Source organism: Mustela nigripes, chromosome 1 (genome assembly GCF_022355385.1).
Source record: "Mustela nigripes isolate SB6536 chromosome 1, MUSNIG.SB6536, whole genome shotgun sequence".
Classification (NCBI taxonomy): Eukaryota; Metazoa; Chordata; class Mammalia; order Carnivora; family Mustelidae; genus Mustela; species Mustela nigripes.
In genome coordinates this window covers 185,791,923-185,819,208 of record NC_081557.1, presented here as the reverse complement: position 1 = coordinate 185,819,208, position 27,286 = coordinate 185,791,923, and the positions used below count along the sequence as shown (strand labels likewise).

Genomic DNA, 27,286 nt, shown 5'->3' with positions numbered 1-27,286 from the left:
TTTGCCTTTAGAAAGTGCCTGGCGTTTTCTCCCTCCCCACTTGCATTTAGCAATTCCTGTAAGTCCAAGGTCAAACCTCTCTTCTGAAAGCCCTTTCAAATTAACATACCTAATAATGTGGTCAACTAATTTACTCTGTCTGCTCTCACAAAGTTGTTGCTACATTCCTTTTTTTCTATATTGTGGCTTCTCAAATTTTTTTATCAGAGAAGGGCCAATATTTATTTTTTTATTTAATTTTCTAAGCAGTGAAGTTCTTCACATACTAGGTAGTTGGTACACAAACTCAAATTTTAAAAAATATCTTCAAAAGTCTGAGATAAATAAAATCATTAAGGACTGCTAGTAATACTATACTAAGAGATAAAATTAAAGTTTCATCTTCTAACTAAATGGGATTCTAAATTAGATAAAAGTTCCTGATTGATTACTGGGATCCATTAAAACAGTCAGCAGATGACTACACAGTGGAAAAGTGGGAGGGGTCTGGTCCTAAGGCTGTAAATTATAGCCCCAGACCCAGGAAACTGAAAAGCAAACACCACCTGAACTGAAGCTGCTTCATTCATCATTGTTTTTAAACCAGTGAAGATACAGGACAACAAACCTAGAGTAAAATACTGACTTGTTCCTGAAAATATTTGCACTGACCAATGGAGAGTAAGCTATCAATATGCAGAGGAGGACTTGCAGATTTTAAAAGACATACCATAGCTTTTACGGGAAAATATACAGTCCTAAATATAAGAACCACAGGTGTTTCTCAAAGTACTCACTGGATAGAATTTAAAACTGCAAAATTGATTGATTTCTTAAAAAACTTATGTAGCTTCTACATGAAATTATGTAAAAATGCTGCAGAACATTTACTATCTAATAACTAAAGCAGTTGTACAATTAATTTTAATCAGTATAATTCATTATAACCCAATGTACAGTTTCAAAATTATATATAGCATTGATTCTTTTGCTTTAGATATTTACTCAGAAGAGTTGTACATAGGTGAAACATTCTCTCTTTAAAAATTCTGATTTAATTTAATAACAAAGAAATAAAAAGAGCATTGAAATGAATGAACAAAGTTTTACATGGTGGCATTTCAGATTTCATTTTAGTATTCTTAGGTATGGAGTAATACAACATTTTGTCTTGCTCTTCAACCAACTGTTTTTATTATAAAGAATAACATTATATGGGTATGATGACATCTACAAAATATTTAAGTGCTAGTCATGATCACATTAAATTGTAACAAATGCATTGTTTAAGGAATGTTTTAATATTTAAGGGTATATTCATAGTAAATAAGAAAAGAAAAAAGTCTTTTAAAAAAACATCTTTTTGGGCGCCTGGGTGGCTCAGTTGGTTGAGCAACTGCCTTCGGCTCAGGTCAGGGTCCCGGAGTCCCGGGATCGAGTCCTGCATCAGGCTCCCAGCTCCATGGGGAGTCTGCTTCTCCCTCTGACCTTCTCGCCTCTCGTGTTCTCTCTCACTGTCTCTCTCTCAAATAAATAAATAAAAATTTTATAAATAAATAAATAAATAAATAAATAAATAAATAAACATCTTTTTAATTTAGAAGCCTAAATTAAAATAAAATACAATGGCAAACACATGCTTATTTGGCTTAGAATATGAACTATGCACAAAGAATTCATCAATATTTTTTAGGTTAGTGGATGTATATGCATGCACATTATAAAACATAACAGTATAGTTATTGAACTGTATATATATGAAACAGGAAAAAGTTCGACTAACAAGTCTTGGCCATTGATCTTGCTCTCTGTAGTAGCAGCCTAAATAAATTTCTTGAGAAAAGAAGTATTTTGCAAGTGTAATGAGATGATTTATAGTACAGATTGAAATGTATTGCCTAATATAGAAAGTAAAAATCCAAAGAAGATAATATGGCCATCATTCAGTAGTAATAATCTAATGGATACAGAAATAGCAGTCTGAAATAGAAAAGAGCCTTAAAAAGTGAGAACACAAAAATCTGAATTTCTTAATATGAAAAAAAAAAAACCTAGGAGAAACCTTTTGCACACTGAATAAAAAGTCATATGCTAACCAAAGCACTTTTTTAGATGTATATAACATACTTCAGGCTCTCAAATTAAAAATACTATTTTTAGTTTTTTTTTTAATTTAGATATATCTACATTAGAACCCAAAGCACACTGTAAAACTAAATAAAATATCATATAATACTTTAATAAATTACCTGAATATTATTTGATTATAAGTCTACTCTTAAAATGAATTTACTTTAGGTAAGACCAGTAAAATATTTTAATTATTTAACTTAAAAATAATTTAGTTATTAATTTTTCTACAAAGTTAATATGTTCCTCATGAAAACATATAGTGAAAGAGATAATCAGCTATTCTCACATAGAGAATTTTAAAATGATAAATCAAGAAATTATAAAATCTCAAATCACTACAATTATAATTATTGGTAAACTTAATGAATCCCTTTCATAAGATAAACTAGTTATTAACAATTTTAGACACCATAAGACATGCTTTATGCACACATAGTTAGGCATTTCTTTTTATATTTTTAATTCAGAATATATAAATGTCAGTCAATGAAACAGAGTTCTGATCAGTCAATAAAGAGCTAATTGATTAAATTTATTCATGTTCAAGTGAGTTTTCAGGGTTTCCTTGGTGATCCTAAGATTTATTTTCCTATTTTTGTTGATATAACCCTTTTCACCAACCCTGTATATATGTAATTACATAAAATCTTTTAATTTACTTGATTATGAAGATTTGTGTGTGTCCTGGACAAGAAATAACCAAAATCTATGTCTCTGGTAACTATTCTACATGAACATTATCCATTAAAACAGACCACTAAAGAGGGGACTCAAGATTCTTAAGTGTAAATAATACATGCATAACTTCATTTACAGATTCTAAATAAAAATCAAAAATAATATAAAAGAGCTAGTATAGCAACAATTTCAATTTCATAATTGATAACATTAAAGATATTTTTTAATACTTGAATTACAAGATTTTGATTGAACTTAAATAAATTTTACTCTCAAAAACATCTTCCTATAAACTACTTCATACTGGTAAGATATGCTTGATGTTTAAGCTTATCAACATCAATCACCATGCTGAAAATTAAGATGTTTATAGACCACAGGGTAGAATGATTTTATAGTACTCTCTAATGTTCTTCATATAAATCACTCATGTGTAATATTAAGATAGCTGTCTATTTACTTATTCATCCATTCATTCAACCATCATTCAATAATGTCAAGATCATTTTTTTTAATTTTGGGAAAAATATATTTTGTTACCATGAGATGAATTTTTCAAACAAAATACTTTGGAATATTTCCTGTCATCTTTGTTCACAGAACCTCAGATGTCATTTTGCTTAACTGTACATATTCGTTTTATAAAATGAAAGAATGAAAGGACATTTAGGAAATCATTAATCTTTTGTATATGAGGGAAAGCCACACATAGTCTCAATAAATCAATGTCTTTTGAAGACACAAAAGATTTCTGGTTTAATTCAAAATCCTTTCTTTAAAATGCCAAATGTCTCTATATTATGCAGGAGTGTTCCAGATGGCTGGGCACATGTTTCAATTAAGTGAAATTACATTTTTTTTCAAGTGTTCTCTTACTCTGTTACATATAGAATGTTACATGTATAGCTACTGATTGTATCTTGATTGCTGGAGGTAAAAATACTCTTATTCGTAAACATAAATGCTTTTAGATAAGGTAGAATATACATAAAATTAAAATACACTACACAGTATAAAAGTCAGAATGTAAAAAAGATAATGAGAGCATGATAGATTTAGTTGAGTACACAATGGATCCTAAATTTCTTTAATAGTTCTATTAATAATCAATTTTCTCATAAGTGATTTTTTTATACTCCCATGATTTCACTTTTCAGAAAACTTCAGAAATAAGGAACACTTTGAGACTCTACACTAATGGTAATAGAACATTATTGAAGTATAATATGAAAACAAAGAGGTCATCCTCAAATTAGTAAAGGTCATAATATATTATTAACTTTTAAAGTCTAAATCTCTAATATTACCATAAATTCCTATATATCTACCACCTCAGGTCACCTGATGTACTTTTAAATACACTTCATACATTCTGTTCTCAGCAAAAGATCTTTATTTCAGTTCCTTTTAAATATACTGTCCTGGGAATGGCTCTATGGACATATGAATATTACATAGTTCTTCCATATTGTTGTTCTCCTTGTGTATCTTTGTGAAATGTTGTTTTCCTAAGAAGTTTTAATCACTTAAAATTTGACATATTCTAACAAAATCTATTGTTCTCATCTTCTTTCTAAATGTATAACAAATTTAAAGGTAGGTAGATAATAGATAAAAGCTATATTGTTAAAAAGTACTTTCTGAGAAGACAGTAAGGGAATACTGAAAGTCATGTAGCTATTTATAACACATTTACATGAGCTTAATTAATCAATAAATAGGAGAGTGTACATTTTTATTTCAATTTACATTATATTATTTCACTAGTTGTTATACATACTTGCTATATCTTGTCAACTATTGTCATATTGTCATACTATTTTTCAATAGATATCAAATTAGAAAATATATCTATACACCAATGCTCCTGTGTTGATCCTACAATAATACTACCACTGCTGGTTCAGAGAAGAGTTTTCCAAATTTGCAAAAGTGTGATTAATTGCTTGTGTAAAACCTAACCTAGTAAAGAATAATGGTGTCTTACAATGAGTTCTGTGACCATTTGCATCAGAATCACTTGCAGAACTGAGGGGGGAAAAAAAAAGACAGGTTCCAAGGATCTTTCTTGAATCTTCTGAAAAACAGTCTGCATTTCAAATAATTATCCATATAAGAGATTCTTACGTGCATTAAGTTTTGAGAACTAATCAAACTACTTTTAGTAGTTACAAAAATTAAAATATTTTTAAAAGTTTAAATTTTGCTTCAGTTGAGTATTTCCAAATAGAAACAATAAAATTTCTCAAATGAAGTAATATTTTTATATATTCCTGTTTCCAGTGATACCAGCGATATTTTAAAAAATATTTTCCAGATTTATTTGCTTAAAATCCTGCATCTACATTGTTAAAATCTGACTCATTCCAAAAAGACTTAAAAGTGATACCTTAAAAAGCATTCATGTTATTATACACACACACACACACACACACACACACACAGACACACACACACACATATAGATGATAGATAGATAGATAGATAGATAGATAGATAGATAGATATTTAAGTTCCCAAACTTTTTTTTAAGTTCCCAAACTGATATCTTGGTCAGCAACTTCAGCTGAATTGCATATTGGCAGGGATGAGTTTTGGAGTTAATGCCTGGGTTCCAATCTCTGCTCTCTGTCTTTCTAATTGTATGGCTCAAAGTGAGTAAATTTGTCCTTCCTAAGCCTGAGTTTTCTCATCTGTAAAATGATAGTAGCAGCATCTATTTCACAGAATTATTTTGAGGTTTGAATTAAAAAGCATGAATTGCCATCTGTTCTTAATAAATAATTCACATTGTTTTAGGAGGTAGTTGCTATTATTGTTCAATAATTATTAGTTAATAAACATGTTGCTATTGTTTAATAACCATTACCAGAGATGGAAATAATGTGGAAGACAGATGATTAAATATAATTCCTAAGAAAATATGTCATCAAATATAAACATGTGCAGAGGCATCTTAGAGCAAAGGTAGCTCTTAAGGTCAGAGATGGTAGCAGCACAGAATGGACCCTTGTCCAAACTGTGAGGAAGGGGACACACATTAGGACTGAGAAGTAGCCAGAGACCAGGAACACTACAGGATCTCTGGGTTGAGCCCAATGGTGAGCTTATGTTAACTCAAACTCCATGTTACGCTGTATGTCATATAAGTGGAATTTAAATAAAAACTTAAAAAAAAATAAGAACAAGGTCCTAATTTAGAGGTCCTTGGTTATTGCCTAAGTGAGAATGTGCAGAAAAAGATTTAGCAAGGTGGACATATACATCAGGACAAATGGCCAGGAAAAAGATCCACATCTCTTCTGTTTCTATGCCCATATTCCATCTTAGAAGAAGACTAGAAATCCTAAGTAGGTTGAATTCTCTTTTGGGAAAAACTGCAAGAAAGCTCTCAAACTTGCTCTTATTTAAAGGAAGGAATGAAAAGACGAGGTTCCATTCATGCAGTCCTCAATGTTATATTGATATCTTGGTTAGTCAAAGACAAAATTACCATCTGTGGAGATGAAAAAGGTGACCTAATACATATTTGGGGGAAATATGCTGTGTACATTTATTTGTTTTATTTCTCAAAGGCTCTGTGAAATAGGTATGAAAGCATCAGTGTTCTCTTTTGTGAAATCTATTTTGCAGAGCTGCTTTAGAAAAGCTCCAAATATTGAGAAAAATGTCTTTAATATTTGACACTTTTATTAGAACATAGTGTATAAATTAGATAATGCTTATCTGGCTTTGTATTATATTTACATGTTTTTATATGTATTAAATTGCTGCAATTTACCTAAATCATGGGCAAACTTGATATTTTGAAAACTATTTCACTCCCCTATCTTACTTAACAATCTTTCTTTCCTTAGTTATGTCTTTCAGCTCAACAGCCACCACCACTTAAAAATTACTTTTCAACCTGTTATATTATCATGAAAAAATTATCACAGAGATAATTTTTAATAGGCATCTTTATTAATTTTCCTAAAACTAGGAAAGAGAACTTAGAAGTTTAGTTTTGTTTCCTTTCCGCTTGGTAGCATTAGAAATGTCATCTTAATTCCTGACTAAACAGTAGCTATTTACATACCAGTAGCTGTTTATCTTTTTTTTTTTTTTTTAAATCATTGCCTTCTGGACCACACAAGGAGTAACTGACTGTAGCATCAATAAAAGTAAACCAAAAAGTCTTTCAGGAAAATCTGCACTGCTATGTGTAGTGGACGTTTTTGTCACAACCATTAATAACGTAAGTGGTTAGAATTCCCTGCCTTTAACAGATGAAGGCACTGTGGCTCAGAGAAGTTTAGCCTCTGCCTCAAGGTCACATAGCACTACAGGATAAAACCAAGACTTGAACATAATTATTCTGACTCCCAAATTTATGTTTATTTTAGTGTTTAACCATGCATGCACAACTGCACTCAATTATTAAGAACAACATAAAACTCCTTCAGAAAGTGAAATACACATTAAGTCCCTTAATCAAAGTTTGAAAATAAAATAGAAAAATTGAAGTTATGAAAGTGAAATTTAAGTGTAGTTTTACTTCTTCAAATGTTTACCCTGTGCATTATAACTTATAATATTGACTAATATAAGTATTTATTTAGGCCATTGTTTCCAAATAGAATTTGAGGTAGAAGGTAGAGACAATCTAAGAAGTAAAATGTACAGAGTGATTTATTTAATTTCAGACATGTGTAACAAAAACTTCCCTCCAGAAGAATCTCCTAGAAATACTGCCTGATCTTCCACTCTCTAATATCTACTACAACCTTTTTTGTTGTTGTTGTTTGTTTGTTTTCTTTTTTAACAAAAACAGATTCTCTGAATGTATTTTTCCTTGATTGCTGAGCAACAAAATATTCTTCATCTCAGTATAAATGCACTGACACAAAGAAACATGCTGAGAAGAAGATACAATACTAGATACCTCTATCAGCCATAGCCATATTTAGCCATAGCCAAATTTGACCCAAATTTTTGGCAACCTTGTGTTGTCTCTCCCATCCCAAATCGTCTTGTCCTATAAAGAAAAATTTTGCTCCCACTTTCTTTATTTTCTAGAAAGTCAGAGGTCAAGTGGTGTACTAAATCTGCCAGGCTCTGGTCTTCAAATACTAAGGACTCATTATTTACTTGTAACCAATTACAACCTCAGAGGATAAACAAATAACTTTCCCTATTTTATTATGCAAAGTACTAAAATATTCAGATGGCATTGTAATATGAGCAGTTCTGTCCTGCTTAGCTGTACACATGAATTAGTATTTTAATATTCTTAGTGGAGAATTTAATGTACCATCTTAGAAGATAAAGGATGAATTAACTTTCTGTAGCAAGTAAAGGACATGTGGCTATTGCTGAGGGAAAATGCTACAATAAAGCAATACAGTCAATTCAAGTAACATTTAGTAACTCTGTATCTGTTTCTAAGAAACAGACACAATCCAAGAAACAGATTGCTAGATCTGTGCCCAGTGTTTAAATGATTGCCTTAAATTAACCAATTTTGCCTTTAAAATTACCAGTCTCCTCATAAATTAAGTTAAAATTGTACTGAAAACCCTTGTAAGTCAGGTTTTCCCTGTGATGTGCTACAGATATGTTAATGTGAAAACCCCAACAGGAATGTTCTTTGTATATAAAATATTAACTCACCACATGAAATAAAACCAAACATAAGTGCTTTACCAATGGGGACTCTCTTCTGATACATAAATAAATAATTTGTCAGAATCACACTTTTATTACAATTTGCCATAAACCCACAGTAATAGATATCACAATAAAAAGATGTTGAAAATCTGTCATTGTACTAGTGAGGGTACCATTTAAAAAAAAATCATCTCCCAAAAAAGATTTCTTTTTGAGCATATGTGAGACAAATTCCTCTTAGGCCCCTAGTTTTAGAAAAAAATGTATACACATACATAAATAAGAGATTCATTAAATTATTTTTTTCTTTTATTGCAAACTGCTTCAAATCTATTGTAGAGTAAAAGGAAGGTATACGTAAATATAAACTGTAATTATTTTGACCATAGAATTATATGTAATAGAATACTGCACCAACCAAGAGGGAAGCCCTTTGTCTCTGGGCATGTGCTTATTTTGAAATTTTCAGTAAGTAGCAAAATATTTTTATTTTCAGGGAAACATTTTAACTATGAATTATAAAACTCTCACTTAGGAAGTTACCAGAATCTATATGTCTCATAAAAATCAAAATAGTTTTGAATAAAAGATAGTTTCACCTTCATTTGATGAAGATAATTTGACTTCAGTTAAGAGGACTGCATTAGGTAGCTGATTAAAATAATTATTTTCAAAATTGATTCACAAATAAACACACAATTTCATGGTACTTGATATTTCACTACCATCACTGAAAAATGGAGAGACGAACATTCTCCATCTAAATCAAAGATAAGGCTTCAAAAACGAAATGGACAACGAACAATCTAATATTTTAATGTTTCTTAAGCAACTAAGCTTCTCAACAAAGTTTCTGGATTAATAAATTACTTCACTTAAGGGAATATAACTATTACTGAATTATGTCAACAACAATAAGATGGTGGATGGGTAAATAACATTAATTTAACCACAGACTGGACAGTGTGGCTTAATGTCAAGCATGTTTGACTAAAGTTAGAAAAACCCAGATGTAGTCTAGATTTGTGACCACACACAAATCATGAAATTCTCTGTCTTTTCCTTAATGGAGAGAACGTCTGAATTACCTCCTTACAGACTTGTTAGGGAAATCAAGAAAAAAGAAGGGGAGCATCCCAAAACACTTTAGAAATAAAAGTATTTTTTCTTAATGTTAAAAGTCTGTGAATATCTGTACTTTGGAGAAAAGAGGAGGAAACATAAACTTCACCCCTCTTCTACCCCTCCTTGCAATAATCTTTCACCCCTCCTTGCAATAATCTCTGAAATTAGTATTGTCATTCAGATTTTACAGATGAGGAAGATGAGAGTATCTGTGACAACATTTGAATCAAGATTTTTCCAAATCAAGAGCATACATTCTGCCAACTAACCCTCAGTCAAGATGAATTAGTAAGCAACATTTTCTCTGCTGTATTTTATTAATCAAATTTACTAATATTGCCGATGTCAAATGTTGATCAGGGATGGTAAATTTGAAAAAAAAAAAGAATAACAGTACCTAAATGTATTAATATTGAAAGTACTGATTTCTTAAAGTTTCTATGTATTCATTTGTTTGCTCAAGAGCAACATGGCTTATGGATAAGTTCAGATTTTCCCTCTGAAGCAAAATTAGATGAGTTTCAAGAAAATGAGAAGACATGGTAATAGTGTAGCTACATTGTGATATATATTCAAAAATGTTCTACTTCACTGACATATCTATAAAATAAGCCTTAGTGATCTCACTGTACCTCAGACACTAATGACTTCTGAATATTGGGTTACAAGGCTCTTCACCAGTGAACTCTTACAGCCACTGTCATTTTATTCAGAAAAATCAGTCCTTGCCAATTAGCTAGCTTCACTAATTTCAAAAGAAGCTCCATAGCTTGGCTTGAGATATGAAAAATGTCTCCTTTACTTCAGCATGCATCGCTGACTAAGTTCCTAGCCATCAATGAGTTTATTTGCAATGTGTTCAATAGTAATTCCTTAGTTTATCAAATATTTACTGGATGTCTGAATTGAGCCAGCCCTACTGTAGGTACTGGGAATATAGCAGTAATAAACAGATGAAAACCTTTCCCCTTGTGGAACATACATTTTAGAGAGAAGGCATATCGTAAACAAAATAAAGAAGTAACATATGTGTTATGTTGGGTGATGACAGAGTCTAAGTAGAAACACAAAGAAGAAAAGAGAAAAAGGAAGGTTAAGGGAAGGAGAACTTGGCAAAGTGACTTCAAGAAAAGATGGGAGGGAAGCAAGAAGCAAGCACTCCAGGCAGAGGGCACAACTAGCACAAAGACTCAGAGCCAGGAACACGCTAGGCTGGGACCTGGGGCCCTCACTGTGGCCACTGAGCAAGTGCAGTAAGGAGAGATAGGAGGGAAAAAGTCAAAAGTAACTGACAAAAGCTGGTCACATAGGGCGATCTACTGGGAGAAAGACAGGTAAAACATAATGAAAATTATAGATCAGTAAATTATATCACACATACTTACACATCTACTGGAAATGGTAGATAGATAGATAGATACATACATACATACATACATACATACTTGAAATTAATGAGATTGATTGAGCTCCTCAACAGAATAGTGTAGATTAGAAAGGGATGAATTTCAAGAACTGATTCCAGGGGTATTCCAACATTTAGCATTTGGGAGATAAGAAGAGGCTGGTTCAGGAGACTGCTAAATCCTATGGAAAAGGAATATGAAAAACTATAGCATAGAAATGGAGATCTGGTAGGACGAGATGGTGCTACAGTGATGTTAGGAAAGGAAGATTAATTCTCAATTACAGTGTGAGATACTTGAAGGAAGGAAATTATCCGAATGGGATAAAATTATCTGAATAGGTATTTAGAGGAAAGAGCATTTTATACAGAAGGAAGGGCCAGAAGGAAAGGCTCCCAAGGCAGGTATGTTCCTAGCAAGTCCTGGGAATAGCAAGACACCAGTATGGGTAAAGCAGACAAGCAAGGGAAGAAAATAGTAGGATAAGATATTGGAAATCAATAAGAAAATGTCTTCAATGATCTAAGAAAGAATGAAAGTGTCTTAGATCAAGATAGTAATGGTGGTGGTGGTGGGGGGGGGGAGTGCCTGGGTGGCTCAGTGGGTTAAAGCCTCTGCCCTTGGCTCAGGTTATGATCCTAGGGTCCTCGGATCGAGCCCCACATCGGGCTCTCTGCTCAGCAGAGAGGAGCAGGGAGCCTGCTTCCCTTCCTCTCTCTCTCCCTCCCTGCCTCTCTGCCTCCTTGTGATCTCTGTCTGTCAAATAAAGAAATAAAATCTTAAAAAAAAAAAAAAGATAGTAATGATAGAAGCAATGAGAAATGATCCAATTTCTGGATATATTTTTAAGATATCCAGGATTAGCTAATCAGATTGTGTATAGGATGGTAAGGAGTCAAAGATGATTCCAAGTTTTCTGAGTTGAACAATTAAAGATTGAAGCTGCCATCAATTGAGAAAGAGATGATTAGGGGTGCAATACATCTTTGCTGGGGAAGATAACAGAAGCTCAAATTTGGAAATGTTAAAATATCTATTAAGAAACTAATTAAACATAATGAGTAAGTAGTTGGTTATATAAATACGGGGTTTAGAGGAAATACATAGGGTAGAGACAAAATTTTGGAGTCATCAATGTATATGTTACTTAAAATCATAAGATTGAGATTCTCAAGAGAATTTGTGTGCACTGAAAAGAGAAGTATTTTCAAGGATTCCATGGACATTACAACATTTAGAATTTAAGGACATGGAGAGAAACTGATAAAGGAGGCTGAGAAGAAATTGTTCCAAGAAATAGGATGAAAAATCCACAGTATGATGACTTAGAAGTAATTATACAATGAGCACTGAGAACTGACCATTGGATGTAGAAATGTGGCTATTATGGTGGCCTTGGCAAGAGAAACATTCATTGGAGTGGCAGAAGTTAAGTTTGATGAGACAAATTTAAGAGATAATAAGAAAGAAAGAAATATGCAACTTTTCCAAAAAGTTTGCTGTAAAGGGAAGAATATAAATGAGGCAGTAACTGGAAGAATGGAAATATATTCCCATCCCAAGTTTCAGAAATCAAAATGGAAATATATTCCCACCTTAACTTTAAGGACCTTACAAATTGTAGGTCTGTTCTTTAAAGCCTAACCTAAATAAAGATTAATAGGGAGCTAAAGTAATGCTACTACTTGATCATTGCCTAAATTAAAATTTACCCAGTATTTCTTGTCACTAGTATGAAGAGGTATTAAAATATGAAAACAACTTTTTACCCAGCAAAAATTGCATGCCTATGAGACTGCAGAAAGTATCAACCATTCTTAAAATGTTAATCAGTGCTGTGTGAAGATTAAAAGTACATACTGTGGGTTCAGACCGCTGAGTTCAAACCTTGCTTTCACTGTAAACCAGCTCCATAAACTTAACCTTCACTAGCCTCAGTATTGTCATTTGTTGAAAAATGAGATGTTGTTATACCTCCAAGAGTGTTGTGAAGGCAAGATAAAACCCAGTACTTACCACTGTCTGACACAATTCATTGTAAATATATCTATAAATGACAAAATATTTCAGAAAAATATCAAATCGTCTGAAATAAATAATCAGTAACAACACCATGGTTCCCAACTATCAATTGTCCATCAGGGTCTGTCAATGTCCATTAAAATTTCCTCAATGTTTCTTTTCTTTGCTTTGCTTTGCTTTTCTTTTAATTTATTCATTTGTCAGAGAGCGAGAGAGTGAGAGAGCACAGCAGGCAGAGTGGCAGGCAGAGGCAGAGAGAGAAGCAGGCTTTCCCTGCTGAGCAAGGAGCCTGATTCTGGACTTGACCTCAGGACCCTGGAATCAGGACCTGAGCCAAAGGCAGCCACTTAACCGACTGAGCCACGCAGGTGTCCCTCCTCAGTGTTTCATAATGTTCCTTAAAATTTGGTTTTTACTCACTGATTGCTTCTTAAATATGGATATATGTCTGGAAACTAGAAGAAACTGGAGCTGTAGTCAATTCTTGATTACCACATATAAGTTCTCTGCCAATTAGATTATGTTTCTTCTCCATGAATTTATTGTCTCATTTTGTCTCACATCTTAACAGCAGAGAAAATCCATCAGTCTTTGTATAATGGTTGCATATATGCTAACATATAATCTTATATATGTTAATAAATAATATATTGTGTATGTGTATTTTATAAAAAAAAAAAAAAACTTGTCTAATAGAATTGCTTTTACATGTCTTCGTTCTTTATACGTTCTCCTACTTCTACTAAAATTGGCCACTGTTGTCACAGACTGCTTAAAGGCTGAAAACATTAGAAAATTACCACATTTTATATCTAGGTTACTTTAAAGTACTTTAAAATTCATCTTGGCCCAAATTATTTGCTGGTTATTCTTTTCCTAGTTTCACTCACATGCTCCTAATTTTGAATACTACCTACTTTCAAGGGTATTATAAAGAGCTCAACTTTAGATGTATTAATTCTTGGAATACAGGACACACCTTCAGGCCTGTGAAATCCTTTATAGTCACTAATTCAACAGTCCCTCACAACTAATGAGGTTCCTAGGCAGTTTTTCATTGTAATGATGACAAAGTGCAAGCTGTAAACAATATAAGGAAGAATTGATTCCACAAAATGCTAAGTACATATATACTTTTCCAAAATAATCCTGGAGTAGTTGCCTCAAAATCTACTGGAACAACAAAGAATTAAAATGATTAGTGTTTTAATAAAGGCAAGGGAAAAAAAAAGAAAGAATAAATTAATCAGAAGATAAATTATGTCCATGGAAATCTATTACCAAAACAGGGAGACCAAATCAAGCATCCTGAAGCCATATATAAATATGGAGCATAAGCTTAACTGGCCAAAAATATTGCTGTTTTTAATACACATTTGTACATGTCCTGAAAATGGAATCATAATATCTTGTTTAATAAATTTGGAAACATATCAATAAAACAAAATAAAATCAGAAAATAACCACAGGTTGCTTTTTAAAAAGAATACTCTGGAGATCAAAAGAAGAAAAAGCAATAAAATATCTTCCTCCTTTAATGGAATCTTCATTCACCATCCACTCCAACTTTATCGTATTCCCTAGGAGAGTAAGATTTACCATCTGTTAATCTAAAAATGGATTCTCCACCTTCATAAATTACAGCATCTACTTCCAAATTGTACGGTACTGTGGATTAGAAGAGGGATTACCAATACCTGGGCTCTTCACTTGTCTCCAACCCCCCTCTCTTGTATTCTGACCCTTCGTTCCTGCTCTAGAAACACTCCCACATGTCCCAATTGGGGACAGTTACCGCCACTAACTGACCCATAAAAATGTATAGCATCTGCTGATGGCCAGGATTGTGGCAAGCAAAAGCCATTTCCCTTAGTTCAGACTAAGGGAGTTGTAATTCAAAGATTTTTAACAATAAATAAGGGCTTGAAAACAAGATTATTAAAAGCATACATACTCATATCTACAGAGTAAAGGGCCCTTCTCTTAACTGAAACCACAGATTTCCCTGGCTTTCTAGAATAGTAGGTATGAGTATAAATAGTGGACGTATGCAGGCTGGGTGTGATTTTCCTTTCTATCTATCTGAATTTAAGAAAATCATTTAACTTTTCTGAAGCTGTTTCCACAACTATGAAGTGGAAATGATATTAACAGTGTTATGAGGCTCAAAGGGTAAACTCTCCAAGAACTTAGCACTTAATGACTGAACATAGCAATAGTTGTTAAATGTTATTGTATTTATTATTATTGTTATATATATATAACATTTATGTTATAAGTGTTATTGTAATTATTATTTATTATTATTATTATTTACTGCGTTCTGTTGCTTATTTTTTGCCTGTGAGGGATGATACACAAGATACAGAGAGGTTTAATCTAAGGTTCACTAGCTCTGATTCTAAACCCTCTAGAAGACAATCATTTCTAAACTTGGTATTCAGCACTAGTCTTATAAATGTCTTCTGATTTCTCTTAGAAATCTTGATGGTGTTCACTGTGAAAATAAATTAATTTATTACCCAATTGCTAAAATTCATTTCTGTTACTGTCATAGTCTGTGCACCTAATATTATAAACACACTTCTAATAGACTCTTTCTAATGGCTTTTCTTACACTGAGATGTAAAAATCTCATTACCTAGACCAATGGTTCTCTTCAGTGCAACACAGGGCTTGAGGCATACCAGAGACCCATTAAAGAGGCCTGGGAAGTCAACACTGTCTTCATAAGAATGAACAACATTACTTGTCTTTTTCTCTGTATTGACATGTACACCAAAGGTGCAAAAGCCATGATGGGTAAAACTGCTAGTGCCTTAGCACAAATTAAAGCAGTAGCTCTCCAGTATTCTAGCAGTAATTGTATTCTTCACTTCTAGGTACTCACAGTAAAAATAAAATGCCTGTTTCATTTAAAAACTGAAGAAAATCTTTGGAAGAAATAGCAAAATTATGAAATTTATTAAATCTAGGCACTTAAATCTGAATTTTTTTAATATTTTGTGTGGAAAGCAGTAGAATGTACCTAAACCACTAATTTTTACCTAAGGACTATAGTTGCCTCAAAGAAAAGAATGCATGTGAGTGAAATGTAAGGTAAACCAGTTGTTTTCCTTACAGAATACAGTTTTTGTTTGAAAGAATAACTGAAAGGGAAACTATATATTTTTTAGACTTCAGTATGTGACAGATACTTGTTTGTTATCAAATGAACAAAGGGCACCTGACACTTGAAGGAAAACAATAATATATGTTACTGATAACGAAATTTGAGATTCTGAGTAAAAATTCAAATTTTGAAAAACTTCTAACCATTGCCATGAAGTTGAGAGTCAATATATATTTAAAGTTTTTTATAAGATTCTGAGCACTTATAACAATATTTTCCAAATGATCAATTCTTGATATTTCTAAATCATGAATAGTTAAAAAAAGGTCCATTCAAAATGCAAGATAGATCAATGTATTTTTATGTAACAAAGTATAAAAAGTTCACTGATAGGATTTCAAATTCCACATTCCGAGTAAATTTTAAGAAAGTGCCATTTGTGGAGTTCTGGTATAGTATAAAAAGAAAATCAACAATTATCTGAAAAGAATACCAAAGTATATCTCCCTTACCCAATGCCATAGATCTGAGTGAGGATAGATTCTTTTCATCTACTTTAACTGAAATAATTTATTGCAATGGAATGAATGAGAAGATTTGAGAATCCAGCTGTGTTATCTTAAGCCATCTATTAAAGGTGTTTATGAAAATATAAAATAATGTCTCTTTTCATTACCTTTTAAATTTGGGAAAATAAAGTCTTCCAATAGAGTAAAAATATGTGTTTAATATGATTTTTAAACAAATTAATAAATATTTAATTTTTTTCTCAGTTTTATGATCAAAATGACAAATTTTGATAGAGAAGACACACGTAAACAAAAGCTCTTTGAAGTCCTTAACAATTTCTATGAGCATACAGGGGTACTAAGACTGACAAATTTGAGAACTGTGAGCTGGAAACATATACAGTATGTCCTTCCATTAAAACCCTAAGACCACCCACCTAAGTTTCTCTTTCCTCTCTGAGTTTTCTAACAGTTCTCAATTCACTTGTACGACATGGCATGTCTTTATGTCCTTACTTCAATTCATGAGCAAAATCAAGTTTACTAATTTCCTCTGTTCCCTCAGTTTCTCTCTGTTGAGTTATTCCTGAGACAAAAGAAAACACATTCTGGTCTTAACTATTCTACCATCTCATTTAACAAACATGTACTGAGCACCTGCTATACCACAGGTATATACTAGACTCTGAGATAACAAAGATCAATGAAACAAAACCTCCCTCTTTGTTGAGGTACAACCAGGTCCCTAAGTCGCATGTTTCTATACAACACATATTAAAAAAGAAATGTCTTTTGAAGGACTGCATCCCTATTTTTTCTTGAACCTAGAAAAATGGTACAAACTTTATATGAGCTGTTCTTTTTTTATCCATTTTATTTTTTGTTATTTTATTTTATTTTATTTTATTAGTGTTCCAAGATTCGTTGTTTATGCACCACATCCAGTGCCCCATACAATACGTGCCTTCCTTAATACCCACCACCAGCCTTACCTAATGCCCCACTACTCCCTCCCCTCCAAAACCCTCAGTTTCTTTCTCAGAGTCCACAGTCTCTAGCTGTTCTAACATAATCAAGATTCATCCAAGCATACAAAGACACAAAACTATAATAAACCTTGTGTTTGCAAGTCAGAAGCAACTCAGAAGCCATCCTTGAAGAATTCCTATTTATGTCAAAGGTTTAGATATGATAAGGAGAGTGAGTGAAGGTATACAATTGGAAAGATCTCTGGAATGAGCAAGATCAGAGCCACGGACCTCTGCTCTCTCCATACGCGTCAGAGCTTGAAAAAGAATGCAGATTAAATCATTTCTCTTTTACCCACTGACCCTCTGCTTGCCCATGGAATGATCAGCTACGACTCTAGCCAGAAACCTGGGTAAGCAACCCAGAGCCCTATCAGTGCACATGAATAACAAGAAAAAGGAAAAAAAAGTATTGGAACAAAGTTTGCACTTGAAAACAAACAACTGAAAAATCACCTCTGACAACCAGAGGTAATATAACTTATTTTTGCACAATCACAGTAAATTAATTGTTTGAGCAGAAAGAAAAAAAGAACTTTATTGTATATACTTGAAAGATACAACCAATAATAATATGAAATTCTAGCTCCCAACCACTGCTTTCAATATTCTTTGGAGAAACACATTTGCTTTTAATTATAGGAGTGGTTGGAGCTTGGAAACTCAAACTTGGTTTACAATTTCAGCACTTTAGTTCACAGAATATACCCTGGCAGTTTTTTTTTTTTTCCTTAACAAAAAAATCACCATAATGAATTATCCCCAGATTTTTAAATAAATAGGGTGTAGTAAATATGAACAATTTTTTATATTGATGTTATTTGATATTTAAAAGGTAACAGGAATACTATCCCCTATGACCAGCAAAATGACTTACAATTATTACTTTTTGATCCTCATGCCTATTGCAGAGCCAGCACTATTTAATAAATTTAAGCCAAACTAATCTTTGCATATTTAATGATTAAATAGCAAGGCAAAAGAAATTTAATGATACCAATGGGCATTTATTCTCATTCTCCATGTTGTTCTAATAAAATATAATGCACTGAACCAAGCAACAACCAATAACATAATTTGTTTCACTGTTTAGCAAATTCATCTAAAGTCTAGAAAGACTTAGTTGCCTATCTTTAATAAATATTTCAGTTTTCTAACTAATTAAATCTCTTTATCTAATAAATATTCCCAGAGAAGGAAGGTAGAAATAGGGGGTCAGTTAACATAAGGGACAACCAGATATCAATATAAAAATGTATGTAAATCATGGCCTAAGTTAAACCAAATAGCTCTACATGTAAGACCCATGTTAAGATCTTTAAAATTCTAATTAGGAAAAGAGGACATTTGGGTTACAAGTCCCTTCAGGGCTATGTATATAAGATAAAACTGAATTCCAGTTAGCATTATATCGCTAAGAATTGTATCTCTATTAAGAATTATATCTCTAATTATATCTCTAATATCCTCTAGGCCATGAATATGCTGCTCTATCTGAAGAATAGATACAGCTAGCTATTATGAAAAAAAATCACAAGGATTCAAAAGGGTAATAATAATAATAAGTGAATATTTTAAATGAAGAAAACTGCTCACCTTCCACCGCCCCCCCCCCACCCAAAATAAAGAAAGCAAGAAAACAAATACGTAAGCCTCAATCTCACTAGTATATTGTGTCTGGGTTACTGCCAAGTATCCCAAATGACATTTGATATTTTGTGTTTTTGGCTGAGTGACACTAGAATGTCTTTGAGGGGAGGAGGCGGGAGAAAGGAACTCAGAAAACAGAGAACAAGAGCTTTCCAGAGTCTAGCTGTGTGATTTCTAGTTGATTATCAAAACAACACTGGAAGCAGTTCAATGAAAATGCAACACAGAGGTAGTAGCCTAAAGTACAGCCCAGGGAAGGCCAGGCTTGGAATGTTTTAGGCATATGGTAGAAACCCTAATCTCTAACCCATCAGCAGACAGAGCAACATGTGCCTGTACTATAGCACTGAACACAGATTTGTATCAAGAAGCACCCTCTAATCTCTGATAATTCATAGCACATTACATGCTTTCCTTCAAGAGGGAAGAGAAAGGATTACCCTAAGTCAGAAGATGGTGCCTCAAATGTGAAAGCAGATGAAATCAGGAATCTCCCCAAACTTGGCTCAGCACATTAAAATTAGTCACTGTCTATAAAGAAACTGCCAAGACTGCTGAGGATGTGAAAGTTAATACTATCCTGATGTAAACTGCCAGTCGGTACTGTCTTGCCACTCCTCCCAGAAAGCTTTGCTCTAATGCTGATTTCTACCAGAGTTTTTGGTTTTGGAACAGAAATTTAGTCTGATATTGCCCATTCTCTAGCAGAGTTCCTTACTGAGAGGTGTCTAGTTAGTGCACTGATTCAGCGTTCTTTTTGTTTTTTTTTTTTTTTTTTTTTTTCCACTTCTGAAATGGCTACATTTCTCCCTGGCCTTATACATATGATTACTAGGAGGTAAAGCATATAAGCTGTTTGTTGTTTGGTTTCGACCAGGATGAAAGCTCAATTTTATGTGATTCCTGTTCTCTTTGTGACAGAACATTTTATATGACCCTGTCAGTAATAGAAACAATGAAGGTAAATCATTATAGAAAGTAAATATGAGAGAACAATCTTTCTAAAAGGCACATCAACAAATAATTCATAAATGACTACAAAATCATTACCTCTGCTCTCTGGGTTCTGGGAAAAGCGGTTGATTTTTCTATGGCATAAACATCCACGAGGTAAAGACATGCTCCTTGCTCCCGGTCCAGAATGGCTGCAGTCTGAATTATGCCAGTCTGTCGTCCAATAGTAAAGAGGCGTCCAACTGTTTTTTCTTCACAACGAACTGAAACAATATAATACTCCACTGGGGCTTCTGATCCTCTAGGGCTAGCTGCTTCTATGGATATTACGTTGGTACCAATGGGTTCACCTTCCTTCAAAATAGTTATATATTTGGGTTGAGTAAAAACAGGTCCATCAAGGCCCTGAAGAATGATGGTCAATTCAGTGGTTGATTTCCTCCTTTCAGGGCCAAGGTCTGTTGCTGAAACTATGAGGTTATAGATCAGCTGAGAAGGCACCAGTGCTGAAGCCACTCTCAGGTCTCCACTATAACGATCCACAATGAAGGTGTCTGTGTCCCCATTGACGATCTCATACTCCACTTCTCCGTTTGCCCCTTCGTCTGGGTCTGCAGCCATTATCGTTGTCAGAACAGAACCAATCACAGCTGAAGGGTCTGCCGCAAGGGCATTTTGTGATATAAACATTGGAACGTTGTCATTGAGGTCTGTGACCAAGATGGTCACATTTTTCAAAGCATAGCGTCTCGTTTCTATAGGCACAGCTTGATCATTGGCTTTTACGGTTAACTCAAAGAGATTGGCAAATTCCCGATCTATTTCAGCATTAGTATATATAGTGCCTTTGACTTCATCTATGCCAAAGTGGTTGCCCCTGGGCATCTGTTGAATGATTGTATAGGAGAGTTGCCCATTAATGTCTGCATCAGGGTCATGTGCAGTCACTGAAATGACAGACGTTCCAATGGGAATGTTCTCGACAATGGACTTGAAAATATCCCCAGGAGGAAAGCTAGGAGGATTGTCATTAAAGTCCCTCACATGTATAACCACTGACATTGTAGATGAACGAGGAGGCCTTCCTTGGTCTTTTGCTGTTATATTTAATTTGTACAAAGACTGTGTCTCAAAGTCCAACTTTTTGGCAAGGAAAATACTCCCAGTGTTTGGGCTGATGCTAAAAGTTCCATGGTTATTAGTTCCAGTGATACTATAATGTAAATCAGCATTGTCACCTGAATCTGAATCGGTTGCAGTAACAGAGGACACAAGTTCACCAATTCTCATGTTTTCCAAAACATCAACATACAGTGTTGATTTAGGGAAAGAAGGGGTATTGTCATTTTCATCTAAAATATCAATATTTAAGGTACAGGTGGAGTTGAGGGAGACTGCACCTGAATCCACTGCTTGAATTACAAGGGAATAGGCAGGTGTTGCTTCATAGTCTAATTTGCCCACTAGAGTCACCTGACCAGAGGTACTGTCTATAGCAAACTGTCTTTCTTCATTTCCTTTCATTACAGAGTAATGAATAAGTCCATTATTACCTTCATCGACATCTGAGGCAGATACTCTTAAAACTTGTGTCAGGTTGGCTGCTGACTCTGATATGGTGGCTTGGTAAAAGTCTTTTAAAAATTTGGGAGCATTATCATTTATGTCCTTCATGTAAACATGCACTGTGGCCTGATCCTTGAGAGGCTGAGGGAGCCCCTGATCTGTTGCAATGACTGTAAAGCTAAACACTGCAGTCCCTCTCTGTCTCATAAGAGACTCCCTGTCAAACTGACGAGTATTTGTAATTTCCCCACTAACAGCATGCAACTCAAAATCTGGCTGCACCATTTCAAAGGAATACCTTACTTCTCCATTTGGCCCAAAGTCTTTATCTATAGCATTTACTTTGCCCACCAATGACCCAGCTTTCTGCTCTTCTTCAAAATAAAACGTGTAATTGGTACTGTTAAAAAGAGGCCTGTTATCATTTACATCTTCTAAAATTACAGTAACATTCACAGTAGCACTAAGGGGTTCCACTGCTCTGTCAGAAGCAACAACCAGTAAAACATATCTGTCTTGAAGTTCACGGTCCAGTTCACTTTTTATATACAATTGACCATCTGGGAATATGCCAAAAGCATCCCCTGTATTTCCTTCAGCAATGCTGTATGCAATTTCACCATTTGCTCCTGAATCCTTATCAAAAGCTTGCACTTTAAAGAATCGAGAATTCACGGGTTCTGACTCGGAAAGGGTGACCTCATAAGAAAGTTGATCAAACACTGGTGGGTTGTCATTTACATCATGGACATAAACTGTTAAGATGAAACTAGAGGAGAGCTGTGGGACACCCATATCAGATGCCAAGATCTCTATTTGGTAGGAACCAGCATGAACATCCAGGGGTCCTAGCAAACTAATATTACCATTCTTTTCATCGATAATAAACAGGTTCTTGGGATTTTGCTTCAGGCTATAGAGTACCATGCCATTGACACCTTCATCAGGGTCCACAGCTTTGGCTTGGAAAATGCTGTGACCAGCCTGCCAATTCTCCACCACGTTTACGCTCTCTACAGCCTGAAGGAAATGGGGAGAGTTGTCATTCAAATCCTTAACAGTTATGTTAACCATAGTGTCTCCAGTCACTGTGCCCCCACTGGCCACTACTTTCAGCTGATAAAAGGATTGCTCTTCTCTGTCAATCACACTCGCTGTGGTAAGATGCCCAGTGACCTGGTTGATAGCAAACATACCTTTCTGGTCCCCAGTAGTAATGAGATAACTGATGTTGGAATTGAGATCCATGGTGGATGCAGACACACTACCCACATGATATCCCAGAGCCACATTCTCAAAGACCACGAAGCTGTAGGCAGCCTGGCTGAATACAGGTGGGTTGTCTTGAGTGTCCAGTACAGTGATGGTTACTATTGCCTGGTTGGGAGACTGTAAATTGCCACCATCAGTAGCCACTATTTGCAACTGGTAGGCTGTTTTTTCTTCTCTGTCTAGGGCCATTCTGGTAGAAATAACCCCACTTTGAGCATTGACTTGAAACCGAGACCTGTCCCCAGCGGATATACTGTATTTGATAGTTCCATTGAGACCCAAGTCTGGGTCAGTGGCAGATACTGTCGTGATGTAACTTCCTCCAGGCTCATTCTCCTGAATATGAGCAAAATATTGGATTGGGTAAAACACAGGACTGTTGTCATTCACATCCAGGAGACTCACATTTATGCGAACCATTGATGACTGGGGAGGGGAGCCCAGATCTGTGGCCAGAACCAACAGGGAATGGAAAGCTTGCTCCTCTCTGTCCAAGGAGGCAATAGTACTCAACCTTCCAGACACAGGATCCAGCCGGAAGGATCTCTGGTCAGTCTCGGCCTCTTGCAGGGAGAAGCGCACTGTCCCATTGTCACCCAGGTCTCTATCAGTTGCCCTAAGCACCAGTAGTTCTGTCCCTGTTGGGGCATTCTCAACCACAGACACATTATACCCTTCTGGCTGGCTAAATACTGGCTTTTCATCATTCACATCCAGGAGAGTTACTACAAGCTGGGCATAGGAAAACTTGGGGTGAACCCCCTGGTCCCGAGCACTGATGTTCAATACTATCTGAGAAGCCAGTTCACGGTCCAAGCCCCCGGCAATTCCAGTGGTCACCAGGCCGCTATGTTCACTGATGTGGAACCAACCTAGTCCATTGCCAGAGACGATGCTGTAACGCAGATTAGCATTGAGACCAGAGTCGCCATCAGTGGCAGACACTCCACTCACATAGCTTCCCGGGGGTGCCTCCTCGCTCAGGTTCACTCTGTACACTTGCTGTGCAAAGACAGGAGGGTGGTCATTGATGTCATTTACGAAAATCACCAGGCTTGCCACAGAAGAACGCGCCTGGACCGCTGCGCCAGGGGGCGCCCCGTAGTTATCAGAGACCGAAACTGTGAGGTTGTAAGAAGGGATGCGCTCCCGGTCTAGGGCGCTGGCCACTTTGATGAGGCTCAGGTTCGGCACTTTGCTGCTCTGCACCTCAAAGTGGCGCTGCTCATTGCCTCCTAGAATCTGCACAGAAATATTCCCGTTGGCCGCGGGTGAGTCTGCGTCCGTCACAGTGAGCAGAGCCACCACAGTGCCCACTTGAGCGTTCTCATCTACAGAGGCATAGCGCGAGGTGGCCGGGAAGTAGCGGAATTTCACCACGGGGTCATTGTCGTTGACATCCAGAAGCTGAATGAGCGCCTCCGCACGCCCAGTGAGAGAAGGCACGCCTCGGTCCATAGCCTGCACGGTAAGCGAGTACTGACGCCTGGCCTCGAAGTCCAGGGGCTCCCGCACGGTGATAAGCCCCGTTTCTGGGTCCATTTGGAAGGGAGTCCCCTCGTCCTGCAGTCTATAGCGGATGTCCGCATTGGTGCCCTCGTCCGCGTCCGCCGCCGCCACCTGGAGGACGCTGGAGCCCACCGCTGCGTCCTCAGGCACCCCCGCCTGGTAGTGGGAACTGCCAAAAACTGGGGGGTTGTCATTTATGTCTTGCACAGTCACGTTTACCTGCAGGTAGCCCCGCCGCTTCGGCTCACCCTTGTCCTCCACTTCCACCAATAGTTGGTACTGCGGTGTGACCTCGCGGTCCAGCCCGCCCTTGGACACCAGATGCAGAAACGCACCCTCGCCGCTCGGGTTTAGGGTGATATCCAGGCGGAAGCGACCCGCCTCGTTACCCTGGATGATGCGGTAAGAGCGATGGTCCACACCATTGGAGCCGATGTCCGAGTCGGTGGCCGTATCCAAGATGACTTGGCGCCCGCTGCTACTGTCCTCCTTGAAAGTGACCACGATGGAGGGATCGGGGAAGACGGGGGCGTTGTCATTGAGGTCCCGCACAAGCACTCGCACTTCGGTGGGGTAGGTGGGAGAGCTGGAAAGGACCACCAGGTTGATCACATCGCTGGGCAAGCTCTCGCGGTCGATGGTGGCGGTGGTGTAGAGGGCCCCGGTGCTGCTGTTTATGGCAAACAGGGCGTGGCTTTCGCTGAGCCGGTAGGTGAAGCCGGGGCGCGTCTGGATGGTGCCCACCAGCGTGCCGGGAGGTTGCTCCTCCAGCACTTGGAACACCTGGCGCTGCTCGGCCCCGCTGACCTGGGCCGGCCGGGGGAGCTGTGATAGCAGCCAAAAGACTCGGAGGAGCTGAAATACTGATAGAGGGGGCAACTGGAGCCATGGGCGTCCAGGCGCCCTGTCTGCTAAGTCCATGGTCCTGGCTCCCTGGAACGGTGTGATAAAAAGAAGGAAGAGTGAAGCAAAAAGAGTAACAGCAGGGATTAAGTAGCCCCAGCAAAAAAAAAAAAAAAAAAAAAAAAAAAAAAAAAAAAAAAAAAAACTAAGTCAAAGACCCTCCAGCCCAGCAGAAGCAAATCGCGTCAGAGAAAGGCTCCAGATAGCCATTTGGACTTACAGTACGAGAGAGATGCCCGGGCGAAAAGCCGCAAGGAATTCCGCGGGACACTCCTGTGCGCTGATGAATTCCCAGAAAAGTTTCTCCAACCTCCTACATTTTCCCCCCTTCACTTTGATTTTTTTGAATCCAGAGTCTGAGCGTTTTCGCCTGGGTGGGTGTGGATTGGGAGCGGTTGCCTGTATTTAAGGTATATGAGGAATCATTGCAAACAATTGTCTCCGGAAACTTTAGAACTTACCCACCGCGAAGGAACAGAAGAGGGAAGAACGAACCTCGGCAGAGATGTGTGGCAAGAACAATTGCGCACGGGGGAGGGGGCGGTGGGGACCCGGGAGATTATAGAATTCCTTTCCCAAAAGCTGGAGACCAGGGTTCTCCTCGAGTCCTCACTCCTCACTAACAAGGCTGCGAGGCCCCTTCGACAGGGCTGCAGAAGTGGCCGCTGAGGCCCGGCCGCCGGCGTCTGCGCGCTGGCCGCTAGCGATTGCGTTCCAGGCGCTCGCGTTGGAGCTAGGGCTCCGGTACCCAGGAGCGCTCAGCTTCGTCCCTTCTCCTCCAGCCGCCGCCGCCGCCGCCCCTGCTGCGGCTTCGAGCTGGTGGTCGCGCGCAGGCACCATCCAGGGCTCTTCAGCATTTTTGTTTGGGTTTTGGTGTTTTACCTCTGCCGAGGTGCCTGCAGTCTCATTATTTGTACATCCAAATCGAGTGCAGGTCCGGCCCCCTTTCTTCTCGGCCTCGCAGGGGTCGCGCAGGAACGGCGTGCGGTGCCCGAGTCCCCTCCCCTCACCATGCCAGGGGGATCGTTCTCCGGCGGCCCCCGGCAGAAGCCCACTCCAGCGCGCCTCGCCCCTGCCCCCGTTATCTTTGCCTTTATTGTCCCGTGTCAGTTTCACTTTGTAATCCACAAGCCTTTTGGTTGGGGGCGGGGGGCGGTTGCTCCCCCCTTTCTCCTTCACCGTTGGCGGTGGAGGCGGGGGAAGTCGGCGCGGGGCTGTGGCGGCGCCCGCGGCAGCTCCGGACGGCGCCTGTCAGCGCTCTCCTTCTCGCCTGCCCGGGATGAAGGTTGGACCGCTGTGGAGCCGCAGCTCCGCGAGCCGCTCTCAGCCTCCGGCGGGTCCCTCACACTCCCCGCCCCTTCCCCGCTGCGCACACACACACACTCACACACACACGCACGCACGCACACACAGCGGCCGTCGCTGAAACACAAACAGAGGGGGAGGGAAGACCGCGAGCTGGAGCAGGACTCAGAAACTTTGCTCGCCGCTCATTGATCCCCGCACTTTAGTTCGCCCCGACTCCCCCTAGCTCCCGGTCCTGTCACCTACTGCCCCTCCCTCTCCCCAGCCCCATTGGGCCGGAGCTGAAGCAGGCCCGCCCGGCGCTCCTACCGCGAGCGCTCTCCGGCGCTTTGGGCCTCCGACTGGCTTCTCGGGATGCTAATCACTCCAGCCTCCCGGAGGACTGGAGGCGGTCGGGTGTGGGAGCCCGGCGAGTCGGAGGCGCTGAGAAGGGGGATGATTTTTTTTTTTTTTTTCCTTTCTTTCTTCTTCTTCTTCTTCTTTTTT

The 27,286-nt window shown here is 37.6% G+C and overlaps 1 protein-coding gene across 1 annotated transcript in view; it reads right to left on the bottom strand.

Moving 5' to 3' along the window:
* The window catches only part of FAT4 (FAT atypical cadherin 4), a 179,439-nt gene extending 153,853 nt beyond the window's left edge, over positions 1–25,586 (bottom strand). The window contains exon 1 of the mRNA XM_059378162.1: positions 20,342–25,586. Coding sequence (XP_059234145.1) covers positions 20,342–25,513 — 5,172 coding nt within the window. The 5' untranslated portion in view covers positions 25,514–25,586. The remainder of the gene's footprint in view (positions 1–20,341) is intronic.
* Positions 25,587–27,286: the final 1,700 nt, after the last annotated feature.